Source organism: Etheostoma cragini, chromosome 11 (assembly GCF_013103735.1).
Source record: "Etheostoma cragini isolate CJK2018 chromosome 11, CSU_Ecrag_1.0, whole genome shotgun sequence".
Lineage (NCBI taxonomy): Eukaryota > Metazoa > Chordata > Actinopteri > Perciformes > Percidae > Etheostoma > Etheostoma cragini.
Window position 1 is genome coordinate 22,255,299 of NC_048417.1, and position 13,569 is coordinate 22,268,867.

Consider the following 13,569-nt stretch of genomic DNA (forward strand, 5'->3'; position numbering starts at 1 on the left):
CATGGAAGTTTGGGACATTGCCAAAGGAGTGGCAGACCAGGGTGGTTCTCCTGTTCAAAAAGAGGGACCCAAGGGTGTGTGCCACTTACAGGGGTCTCACACTTCTCAGCCTCCCTGGTAAAGTCTGCTCCAAGGTGCTGGAAAGGAGGGTTTGGCCAAAAATCCTCGGGTTAAAGAGGAACCTCGGGCTGAAGACGAAGAAGTGGTTGAAGAGGACGGATTCTGTCTTGGTCATGGAACAACAGACCAGCTCTTCACTCCCTCAAGGATCCTGGAGGGAGCCTGTGTGTATACCCAACTGTTCTACATGTATTTTATGGATCCCATACTGTGCGAGATGCTGCAGGAGTATGAGGAGAGGGGTCACGGAAACACTATCATATACACTACTGAAACACTGTCATAGACTACTGAAACACTATCATATACACTACTGAAACACTGTCATAGACTACTGAAACACTGTCATATACACTACTGAAACACTCTCATACTCTACTGAAACACTATCATATACACTCCTGAAACACTATAACAAACACTCCTGAAACACTATCTCATATACTACTGAAACACTCCCACACTCTACTGAAATACTATTGTATACACTACTAAAACACTATCCTATACACTACTTAAACACTATCATATACACTACTGAAATGGTAAGATTTTACATTTAATTGTGTACATGAGTGTTTTCGTATTGTGTGTGAGAGCATTTCAATAGTGTATGAGAGTGTTCCAGTAGTGTAAGTGAGATAATTTCAATGGTCTTTATAAGAGTGTTTCAGTAGTGTGACAGAGAGCATTCAATAGTCTTGATGAGAGTTCTTTGGTAGTGTGTGTGTGTGAGAGGATTTCACTTAAACAGGAAGGCTTTTCAATGTCATCACAACTTGTTGCTGGGAAAGGGAGGGCAGGGAACTGAACTCCAGCCTCCCATATGAAGGTCAATGGCGTCAATGGTAATTTTGCAATAAATGTACCTTATTAAATGTATTCTATAATATATATTTCTTCTATCTGCCCCAAGTCTTCCTTCTGTCTTGCTTCTCTCAACTTTCAAATATCCTGTCTAGTGACAAAAGCCATAACATATATTTCAATCCTAATTTCACCTAACAAGCTAACTTAAACAGGCCTTCTGCAACTGCAGTCCTGAAAATGAAACCTCTGAAACGCATAACAGATTCATATTTAGTATCCACAGCCTGTAAGTGCATTTACCTTTTGCCTATCTGATTTTTTTGATCCATCTGATTGACCGTTCAGTTTGTTGGCTACAGAAGTGAAAAATTGTCCCACAGTTTCACCTGACAGTAGACCTTGTTTCTTTAGCTGAGACACATAATACTCCACTGTAGCCTCAAGATCTTCTGAAGAGCCTGAGGCAGCTGTGAAATCCTGCACCTGTGGAGAAAAAGCCATATTGTATCATAGAGGAGGTTTAGAGTATTTGCATAGGTCATGTTCTGTTAGTAGCACCCCCATTTTTATCAGCATATTTTTAACAAACCTTTGCAGTTAGAGTGGTGCTAGCTACAAAGCTGCTATTTTTTGCAGTTGCTGTGACAATCAGAATGTAGTTGGAACTGCTGTCTCCAAGCGGAAAGAAGACATACTTCACTTCATTGTTGCTACTGCAACGCAGGTGCTTACCTGACAATTTTCAAACAAGAAAACAAATTTGATCAATGGATTTCTGGGAGAGTGTGCTTTAGGGTTATATGATAACTGAAAGTTAAGATAAATTAGTCTTCCTATCATAGAACTGTCTGCTAATCTGGAAAACTTACCCTTATCAGTCTTAAAACAATACTGACAGTTCAAACAAGGAATTTTAGTATTGCAGGTGATAGTGAAAGCATCCAGGATTGTCCCATTGAGTGGAGATATGCTACACTTGAGGCTTTCCAAATTGTTGGTGGTTGCTGATGGGGATGCGTCATTGGTGTGATCGGTGGTAGTTGTGTCGCTAATATCAGGTGATTTAGAAGCAGGACCCGCGGTGATATGGATATTGGTGGTGTAACTAGCAGTGCCAGGCGATGTAGATGCAGGACCAGCAATGACAGCGGTCTCGGTGGTGTTACTGGCAGTGACAAGTGATGTAGAAGCAGGACCACCGGTGATAGAGGTCTCGGTGGTGTAACTAGCAGTGCCAGGTGATGTAGATGTAGAACCGGCAGTGGTTGTTGCTTTTTCTTTTGACGTTGTACCGGTGGTAACTGGATTGGCAACTGGGTTGGTAACTGGGTTGGCAACTGGGTTGGTAACTTGGTTGGTAACTGGGTTGGTAACTGGGTTTTCGTTCTCTTTAGAAGATGATGTCTTTATGGTGTATGTTTTGTAATAAGGTATGACATCCGCTTTGGTATTAAAGAAAAAAAACATTATGTAGAAGATTATTTTGAAGAAATAAAAGTACTTTTTTCTGCAAAAACAGGTTTGTTCATATTGAATGAATTGTTGAAAAAAAAAACAGAAGATCAACAGCATTTAAATCCTTTTGGAGATTCTTTGCAAAATGTTATCCAGCTCCGTGTCATCATTGTGTAGGCAGCTTAAGGTCTGAGAAATCCGTCAGATCTCTACCAACCTTCCGTACGACATTTAACATCTGGCGGACCTTTTTAGACCTCTAATGCTCTGTTCTGCAAGGAGCTCACATACTTTTCATGTATACACAGTGCAATGACACAGAACTGGATTTAAAAAAAAGTGGTTCTGCCATGGTGTGAGTGAGTTCATTTTCTTGCTTAAACTAAATGTTGTCCCTCAGTTAACAAAGCATATTCAGGAGAAAACTACTACCTCTGTAACACACATTTATAATTGGTCCGAACCAGAAATGGCAAGATAATTCACATATCAGCTTTTATAAGTTACAGAGCAGAAGCTAACTTACCAGAAGTTATCACCACAGTGACATCCTGATCATTTGACTTGGCAGACTCAAGAGTCTTATATGTCACAATGTATTCAGTCCCACCATTCTGTTTATTTATAAGTGGCCTTGTCTTTTCTTCTTTGTAACAATCGCTTGTCTCAGACTGTAAATTAATTAACATGTACTTGTTAATGTTAATAGCAATATTTAACACCATCTGATCTTTTAGTCCCAAACCATTTGGAATTCATTTATCAGACTTACTGGCCACTTCTTGATGTCACTCGGGTCCTCAATGTTCCATACAATGTCTGGACACTGTGCTTGTCCTTGACAATCCATTACAATTTTTGCATCTGTGTCTTCCTTTATCGGGTTACAGCCTATAGTACAACTGAGACTATGGTGCAAACAAGCAAATACCTTGTGAAACCATTTAGGCGTAAAACAATTAGATTTTATGTCTCTGCTTGTTAAAATAACTTATGCTAGAGTATGATGAGTTTCAATTACCTGAGCCAAGCTGGCACGTACATCTGAGGGGTAACGGTGATGCATATAGATGTGGTTTTTTCCACTTTATTATTGTTTTGATTTATTACATTAAAATCATACTTATTAAATTGAAGTGGATCAGGTAGGCATTTTCCAGTAATAGTGTACGTCAGTCCCTCAAAACGTCCTTGACACCCACAGGGATTATCTGTGAATCAATAAGGACTGATTTTTCTGCTGCAGTAATAATTGACATGCTGATACAAAACATTTAAGAATAATTTCTCCTGAAAATTACAGCTTTCATTCAAAATGAACAAAAGCCATATAGAACTGGGAAGCTTTTAACCCTTGTTTGGCATTCGGATCAAATTTCTATTGACCCAAGTATACATTTTTTCCACCTAAAAATCAATGCCTTTACCTTATTTTCTGTGATGTATTCCTTCCGTATTCCTGCCTCAATTCAGAAAATTATACTAGATATGATCACTTATGATCACTTTCCATAGTGGATTTTAACATGAATTATAACCTCATGACAAAAACAATCACACTTCCATTTTTATTTGTGTTCTAGTAGAGAATGATTGCATTTGTATGTTATCTCAATTGTTTGAAATTGAGATAAAGACAATATTTGTTAATAGTTTATGAAGTAAAATTCTGAATTGTTTTTAAAACCCCAAATAAGTGAAGGGTTAAAGCTAGACACCACAGGCAAACTTCAAATGAATGGAGTAATAAATAGATATCCCATATTCTCTCTGTTTAAACCTTTGACTGTAATATGTATACACTGAATGAAACAAGAGTTTTGAACCTGGCGTCACACAATGTTCACATTTCTGTTTTTGTAAATGCATTCAAAGTAGCGGAAAATTAATTAAAAAATGCCTCAAAATTTCAGAAAACTTGTAATACAAAAATAATTGTCTTAATGCAAGTACTCAACCTATAGACTATTCATGGTAATATCTAAAAAGTGTTCCCCATTTACCTGTAGTGTCTGCCTTGACAATATGACTAAGAATTTAAATTTGCCACTGTAAACATACAGTATGTCTTGTCAGAATGGAGACACTGCTGACACGCATAGCAAAAATAACTGAGGGTAGTTGAGTTTAGCAAACTCTTTTACATGTAATGTTCTGGCCAACAATCAATACAAAACCTATGTTACTTTATGAAACTACTACATATTTAATACTTAATCTTTCAATTAAAAAAAAGAGTAGAAAAAGCATAATTCTTACTGCATGCCCACTCATATCGTTTGTTGCCCTCAATTAGTTTTGATGGATCACTTATTGAAAGAGTTATACTTTGATTTTTGGCAGGTATTTTATATGAAGGTGCTGCAATGATGTTCGGTGCAGACCTGATAACTCTAAGATGTGTCTTTCTCTGAAAAAGAAAATTGACAAAAAGGTCTTACAAATAATGTATTATAATAAAATAAATTTATAAATGTTGAAGCAAAAAAAGAAAACATTTTACCTGTCTCAACAAATGGTCATTTTGTTCATTTAGTTCAACGACTTTGCCACAGAAATCGAACATATCCACATCTACTTCCAAAGAGGAGAATGTGTTCCATGCTCTGAGTTTCACTTGCACAGATCCTGTAGCAAAACATTCACTTGTGAAAATAAAAAATATTCAGATAATTTAAATAAAATCTGCATATATAAACTGCTGAAACATGAGGAGATTAAATGCTCTTTTAATCAAATTGTTGATGGTTAAGCATTTCACAAGCCATTAAATCAAATTGGCATTTTGTTTGATGTATGGTACCCGTTTTCCTTACCTCGAACTTGGTGTCCGATATGAAAAATGTTCTTGCCTGTATTCATTTCTCTGGTCTCAGAGTATGAGCTGTTGTCTCCAGTCAGAGAAAAGAGAAGCTGCACAGGTGCTCCCCGTTCAAGGGAAACACCAAGTGTAATATCTGGAGAGTCTAGACAATCATCTCTCTCTGTCAACACAGAGGCCTGAAGCCCAGCTACTTTCTCCAACACACACAGCTGCAGATACAAAGCAGAGAAACATGAAATTCCCATCACCTTCCCATTCATTACTTGCCGTTAGCTCTGATTGCTGCTAAAAATGTGAGTGATCTATTATGTAATATTGACTTATAGTTTTTCTTTTTTTGTTTACACACTAGACACTTACCTGAGACACAATGACCAGAAACTTAAACTTATGTACTAACACCCTTAACCAATTTTATACCACACACACTTCTCCACATTTGGCATGATATTCTTAATTAAAATATACTTTTTTTATATGCATTTCACAAAATGCTACACTTCAAAAAATAATGTCCTTCTATCTACTCTGACTCCTCACATGGGAAAACACATGATGACAAATTATTCAATCAGCAATCAGCGCTTTAGCAATAACAGGTGAGCTTCTCTGTTTTGAACAACAAAGGAGAGAAAGGCAAGAAAAGTGGGAGTACAGAAAGAGGGAGGGCGAGAAATTGGAAGAGCAATAAGAGCCATAACCTCTGATGAGATTCGGGCCACTTTAGTTTAACCATGAGAGAGGCTGGCCAGAGAGTACAACCAAACTTGAGCAGGATCACAGTAATGATCGCTGTGCTGTACATGTCCAGTATTCCTCTTTAGCAAGCTGTGGACTATGTGTCTGCAGAAGCTGTGGAAGCTTTTTACGACTGGATTCGGCATGTGCCATTTATAACAGTGTTTTACACTGAGCACATAGGCGTTTAATTGATTTTTGGCTATTCATATGATGGAGTGTGTGTACTTTGAACACAAAATTACATTTTGAAATGACATCAAATTGTTTTGAAGGCAGAGTTTCATTTTGCAGGAGATTTTGGGTTTTGCCTTTTGATTGTTTTTGGATTTGTGTGTGAGTTCTGAGAAAATGTGGTATGCTTTCAGAACATGTATGTAAACACTTTAAGAAAACGGAAATACTGCGCCTGAATGCATCTTAGACATGTATGGATCACTGTAGCTGCTGCTGTGTTATCGTGTTGTTCACGTTAAAACCATTGAGGTCTTCAAAAGTTGATGTCATTATTAAAGAGTTATTGGATGCTCTAGAGTTTTAATCTGTAGTGAAGGTTGAGGACTCACCACCTGGCAACCTCAGATACAGTGTCTATGCATTATAACCTAAGAAATGGTAACTTGTTAATATAGAATATTCTGCAAGTAAATAAAAAGCTCTGGCAATTAAAATTGGTGTTGTTTGCCCCTTATTCAAGCTGTTTTACGGTGTCTGAAGATCAGAGATGGGAAGTAACGAAGTACAAATACTTTGTTACTGTACTCATGTAGATTTTTCTGATATTTTTACTTTACTATTCTTTTTTTATTTTTTATTAATTAACAATTAATTAACATGTACTTTACAATGTTATTTATTTCTTTTTTTACCACACAAACAGCCATAGCAGAGCTACGCCCCCGTGTTTATACTGATGCTTGATTGAAATAAAGCTTCAACAGAGAGAAGTTGTCTCTGTCTGTGTTTTAACAGACACACCTGGGCCAACGTTAGAAACCAGAATCAACTTTAAATAAAGTCCTAATCCAGTCCTCACTAAGTTTGAAATAATTTCACTGGAGTTGGTTATTTTCTTTGCGTCATCAATACCAAATTGAATCTAATTGAATGGGAATATACACAGACTTTTAACAAAATTACACTTGAATTCATGTCTTGCTACTCGGTCAGAGTCTTATTAACCTGGAGTCCCATTCTCTGTCACAATAAATAAGCTGTATGTTTTAGGCCTGTTGGCAGACACCCATTTAAAATGTAGGCAATGGCATATAAAGAGCCTTTTCTCCATGTCCACTGTAGTTTCTCAGCGTGCTCTCTAGTAACATCTGTCTGGTCCAGGAAGCTTTGTAAGGCTGCTTTTACTTTTATACTTTAAGTAAATTTCCAAGCCTCTACTTTGTTACTTTTACTTGAATAAAGAAGTTCAATCAGTACTTCTACTTTTACCAGAGTATTTTTAACACAATTTTCTGTACTTCTACTTGAGTACGGGAAGTGAGAACTTTTGCCATCTCTGCTGAAGACACACTTTGATTAGTGATGAGGCTTCTACTGTGTTCTGGTGTGTACAGATATGCCATTAATTAAGCAATGGGATGCTATAATTAAAGGTTGAATTTAATTTCTTAATTTAGAGAGGCATTCAATCAACTTAATCAAAATGTCACAACCAAAACAAAATGAGGAAGGGTTGATGCATCTTGCTGCATGTTGCTTGCTATTGTGTTATTATTGTGATGTGTTGACTTAATTGATGTTACATTACTTGCAGGCCTGTGGAGATTTCAGGGAACGTGACCGTGTTAGATGCATAAAGGGTTAGCTGGTGGCAGCCAAGCCCTAGCTGCTTCATCCTTTCTGGAGCCACTGTGATGTTCTGGGAAACATTTCCTCTGAACACAGATGTGTTTGACAACAAATTTGCCTCACTCTGGATTCGGTAGGTCACATTTGTACCTGCAGAAAGAAAAGAGAGAACATAAAGAAATACGTTTAAAAGATGAAAAAACAAACAAATAAAATGCAACACCAAAACCTGGACAAAAAAATCATGGTATATTATGGTCATGATGGCACCTACCTGCTTTTACCTCTATTTCAATTTGAAATGGCTCCCCGTAAAGGGCTTTGCAGTTGGTTGCATTAAAAGACCGATTCCCAGCATAGCACGTGATAGCACCAAACACTGTTATAGGCTCTTCGATGATTATTATGTTGTGAGCTCTAATGTACATTTCCCTGTTGTTGCATTCAACTGCCACAAGAAAAGTGCTAGGATAAGTATATCTGTGTACCTCGCTTCTCTCCAGCCTGAGAAAAACCACACATAGAAACAGTTAACACTGATCACAGCGTCCTCTTATTGCTTCCTGGAGAAAAAATAATTATTACGGTTAGATAGGTCACACACAAATCAGTATAATCAGTCATTTCCTTGATATCAAATAATAGAACTTTATCCATTAAAAAAACACCTTTGAACGTACACAGATTCCACCAAAACAAGTACCTTCCTAAGGCTATTTTGCAGAGGCACCGTCATTGAGTCCAGCGCTGAGCGCCGCCCATGACTTTTGTTGTTGGTTTTAAATAAATGCCAATAAACCAGAGCACATATTTCTCCCTTCTAAGAATGCTCTTTGGACTTGTAAGGTTCTGGCAGCGTCTGGCAGTGCTAGGCTAGGGGTATCCCAACAATGCATTAGTGCTCCATACCCCATAAAGTTAGGGGACTTTTGGGAAACTTGTTTGGATGTCACATTTCTCACAATGCAACTCAATATCTTTTGTCAGGCCTTCCTTGACTGTTAATGCCTATTGTGTGTTTTTCAAACTCTACCCCTACAATTTGTGACACAATCCACCTGTTATAAATTTAAAGTCTCAAGCCAAATCATCACTTCATCACATTCTCTCAAACTTGGCAATGCTGCTCCAGAGTCACAGAATGCATTATTAACTGTTTTCACAGGCTGAGTAGTATAATTTATTTAAAACCCACTTAGTCAGTCTCAGTTGAGTCTGTAAAAGGTATTACTCACCCCTCTGGACTATGCAGATAAATAACATGGCCATCTCCGGTACTCAGTATGCAGCTAAGGTTTCCCTTTGGCAAATGGAAGAGCCACTTCACACTAATGGTGATGATATCAAAAACAGCAGCCACTGTGCTCACTGACAGTGTGAGCCCTGGGGGGAGATCATTTAAAGCAAAGTGTCTCTAACGAACTGGGCGTCCAACAAAACAGACAAACACAGATCCTCATCATCTCAGCAGACAGCAGAGAGGCACGGTAAGAAAAACTGGATGACAGTATGTTCAAAGCATCTTACTAATCGACTTTTCGAAAGAGGTTGCATTTATTTAACTTTAAACAGTGGAAGTTTACCAAATCAACATTGAAAACACCTTGAACTGTGAAATTTCACTTAATACCTTTCCTGTTGAACTTTTTGATTTCCAATTCAGAACATTAGACAAAAGTCAATATGCAAAAAAAAACGGGACTACGCACTTGTCTCTCCTTCTAGAAGTAGAACATGTGACATTTACTTGGAACATTTATGAGTGCTTAGAATGATTGTGACTTACCATCTTTGCAGTGGTAGTCTACAGACAGGTAGCTCCCCAGCTGAGGACAGGGGTCACCAAAGGAGTCCACAATGTCAGCAATCTGGCAGACCTGACGGCCGTGGCAGTGAGCTGGGAAACATAACATAATCAGCTAACTATAATACCAATGAAAATGAAATTATGGGAAATTTAACAACTTACAACTTAAAATGTAACATTACTAGTGGGCCAGTGGAAAGGTAATAATACAACTAATGATCCTACACATAACAACTCATTGACATTATTACCATAAGTAGACTGCATTTGTGTGGTGCTTCTAACATGAGCACAAAACAAAGCACTTCACATTTAGCAACACCCACACTGCCCACACTGGACTGCTAATGTTCAGTTCCTCAACTATCTCTTATTATTTACTACTCTCCGGGCTTCGTTCAGCAGCTAACTTTAGCTAGCTGGCTTTGTACACAATGCGCCATGGATGTGTTAAGCAATGCACTGTTAAAAGTTACCGTGACAGCCATGGCTTCTCTTTAAAGTGGCATGGACACTTTTCTGGGATGGAATAGAGAGTAAATAAGGACAAGCTTTTCTGGGATGTAACAGAAAGTAAATAAGGACAAGCTTTTCTGGGATGGAATAGAGAGTAAATAAGGACGAGCTTTTCTGGGATGGAATAGAGAGTAAATAAGGACGAGCTTTTCTGGGATGGAATAGAGAGTAAATAAGGACGAGCTTTTCTGGGATGGAATAGAGAGTAAATAAGGACGAGCTTTCCTGGGATGGAATAGAGAGTAAATAAGGACGAGCTTTTCTGCAGCGTGTGCAGACATTTCCCCAGCGGAGCTGACAGCCCATCAGCGACAGAGGAGGCCCTCACAGAGGTAACATTAAGTCAAACGGGTTCAGGCTTCTTGTTACCTAGTAACCTTCCTATTTAGTAAGAAATGGTGAACACTGATGATGGCTTCTAGCTGAAAGACCTTTGTGTTTTGCCCACATTACATAAGAAGATAACTTATCTGTGACTGATGCAGTTTGTAGTTTTCTTTGATCCTGTCACTGCCGTGGACTCCATAAGTCTAAGAGTTAGCGCCTTGCTGGCCACTTTTCATTATATCTTTCATATTTCAAAGAATGCTTGGCTGGAAGTTTTCATTCTTTGATTTTCTTTTACTGCTGCTAGCGCATTTGCTGCTCATAATCCGACCATAGTCCTGAAGCAAGAAATTTCCAAGATTCCAACATTTCAAGATTTCAGTCTGATGTAGGCTATTCCACGTCATGCAGTATGTAAACGCCTTCTCTGCTGTTTGGGTTTATGTTTAATTTCCACGTTCCACGTGCAATAAAATGGTCACTGTTATAACAGTGCTGTGCAGAGCTAATGCTGCTGGTTCTGCCAGTACAAATATGTTTTACTCTGAATACAGGTTAATATCAGCAGGTTTTGTCTATATTGTTCTGTACAAACCTTTTAGACTGTGCTTTGTTGGTTGGACATGCTGCAGACAGTACTGCTATTGCCGTTGTAATGCAGTATATGTTGGAAGCTAAAATTGTTGCGATTTTTTCCAGTTTGTTCTTTCTGATACTTCTAAGTTTTTCTTTTTAAAAATGGACCACTCACTTTTGTACTGGCTCAGTACTTTTGCACAAAATACTATTTCTGCCTATGCCACTGAGTTGAAGGCAGATAACAACTCCTCATCTTGATCTCCCATGCTCTCAGCCATTGTTTATTTTCTACCTCCCACATGCTTGCTCATTTCACTGATAGTGAGTCCCAAGGTAAACCCATGGCTGAATTATCAAACGGGCCTCCTGGGCCCAGTGGCTCTTAAGCCAGAGTGTCTGCGTGCAGTCACTGTGACTAACAATGCGTGTCATACACATATAATCAAAGGGCTTAGTCATTGATGTCAAAAAGGCCCAAAGTCCTTCTAAAAAAACTGAAGGTATAGCCTAAACATTCACTTAGAAGATGTAACAATAAAGAAACAGTCTGTTGTGGTAGGTGTAGCACACATAAGGTGATTCCAAGATGATGTTGAAAAGATGGGGTGTTTATTGTTCACCGCAAGTAAGGCCAATACGGCAAAATACTAAATTACAGACAGCAAAAACAAAACACTAAAATAAAGTGTATAATAAAGTTAAGCTGACAGGAGAGTTAAGACGATCACATAAAACTACACCCCTTTCCTTTTGACCTTAAAGCAAGTCATTGAGGAGGGCATCCAACATACTTACGCCATACTCCCTCTGGTGTTCCTCGTGCTCTCTCCGTCTCGAGGAAATGCCTCTGCGTGTCTATATAGGCCTAAAGCCTGCCCTTTAAATTGAACGATTCCAATACTACAAGGACTGGGTGGCTCAGGTGACTAGGTAGTACTGAAGGCTCTATACCGCCAAACTGAATGAATCTGGACATTCATATGATTCACATCAACAATTTGAGTAATAGTTAGACTCACAAATTCTTTTAAACCTTGTGATCATTAACATTAACATATGAACAAACTAAATAAACATATTTACAGGCAACATTTAAGGTCAAACTTTGAGGCTAAAATTGGTAGATTATCGCTACCATGACGGCAGCCATGCGCTCTGTCACACAGTCATGATACATTTTAAGTGAGTGTTCATCCCCTCATTGCATCTATAGGACTAAAGGCTAAGTATTCTGTGAAGAGTAATCCAAAAAGCAAGTGTAAAACAACAGCATTAGAAGCTATGTCTAAGGGGGGGGGGTCATAGACAATCCGGACCGATGCTTGCCTTCTAAACCTGTAACATCCGTGAGAGTTTCCTTAATTAGTTTGGAAACTAAGGTTAGGTTAATTTAAAATGTGACTTTCTACATGGGTTAGCACTGTGATAGACTTCTGACTTGTAGAGCATGTACACTCCTTAACTCCTATGCATGCAGGGAAAGGTTGCAATGCCCAATGACCCTATAACAGGATGAACAAGCTTGGAAAATGAATGAATAGATAGTCTGTATTTGCCATCAGCTGAATGCATGAGCCAATATTTACTCTTTGGATGGACATAATTGATTTATCTTGAAGGCTATTGAGCTTGGAAGCTGTTATTGTGTTTTTTTTTCTCATAATTGCCCTGATGGGCAAACAATGGTCTACAGTGACACAATATGTTCTTTGTCATATTTGGCAATCACTTCCTTCAAAAGTGGATTGGGTTTCATCGGAAGTTTCATCCAGGCAGAACCTTTTTAAATGATTTAATTGTTTGTTTCCCTATTCTGACTTTTTCCCCGATTGAGTTCAGCAGATAAATTAAGAGGAAGCCAAGAGCGATTATTTCAGAGGTCAGATCCTTTAAAAGCTCTGGATTAGGTAATTGTATAACAAAACAAACATATCAAACATCAATTATCATAACAAAACTAAATGATAAATGAAATAATGATGCATATAACAAATAAGCTATTTGACCATGTACCTGTTAATGATGCAACAACATCCACCCAGCCACACCGATGTTCTGTGGATGGAGATGGGGGGGAGAGCGTGGATCGACAGTAATGGATGTTCTTACGACCGTAGAAGCCGACATCTATCATTAGGACTTGATGAGAACCGCACTGCAGAGTGGCGTTACGACCTCCACACACGATGGATCTCCCAGAGTCTGGGAAGAAGACAAAACAATACATACAATACATAGTGGTGATTCATCTTTATCATAGAGTGATTCTTTATGTTGTTTTTGTTTGAGGCAGAATACATACCAAACTGACAGATAAAGTGCAGTTTTTGATTGCAGTCTCTTGTGGCTTCCCATTGGTAGCCAGAGTCTTTCAGTATGTGTCCACAGGCCGCTCCTAGCTGCGGGCTGCTCACCCAATTTGAATAGGTGATATGTGAACCATCCAGCCAAGAGAGAGCACCTGCGAATTGAACAAACCATTGGTGAACATGCACACACACATATATACATATACATATATATATATATATATATACATATACATATATATATATATACACATAAATATATATATACACATATATAT

The 13,569-nt window shown here is 38.3% G+C and overlaps 1 protein-coding gene across 1 annotated transcript in view; it reads right to left on the reverse strand.

Annotated features, from left to right (window-relative positions):
• The window catches only part of LOC117953247 (polycystic kidney disease protein 1-like 2), a 43,022-nt gene that overhangs the window by 26,621 nt on the left and 2,832 nt on the right, over positions 1 to 13,569 (reverse strand). Inside the window, exons 2-5 of the mRNA XM_034886079.1 lie at positions 12,996 to 13,184; positions 9,540 to 9,650; positions 7,713 to 7,903; positions 1,309 to 1,413 (exon numbers count right to left, since the gene is read on the reverse strand). Of these exons, the coding sequence (XP_034741970.1) occupies positions 1,309 to 1,413; positions 7,713 to 7,903; positions 9,540 to 9,650; positions 12,996 to 13,184 (596 nt within the window). The remainder of the gene's footprint in view (positions 1 to 1,308; positions 1,414 to 7,712; positions 7,904 to 9,539; positions 9,651 to 12,995; positions 13,185 to 13,569) is intronic.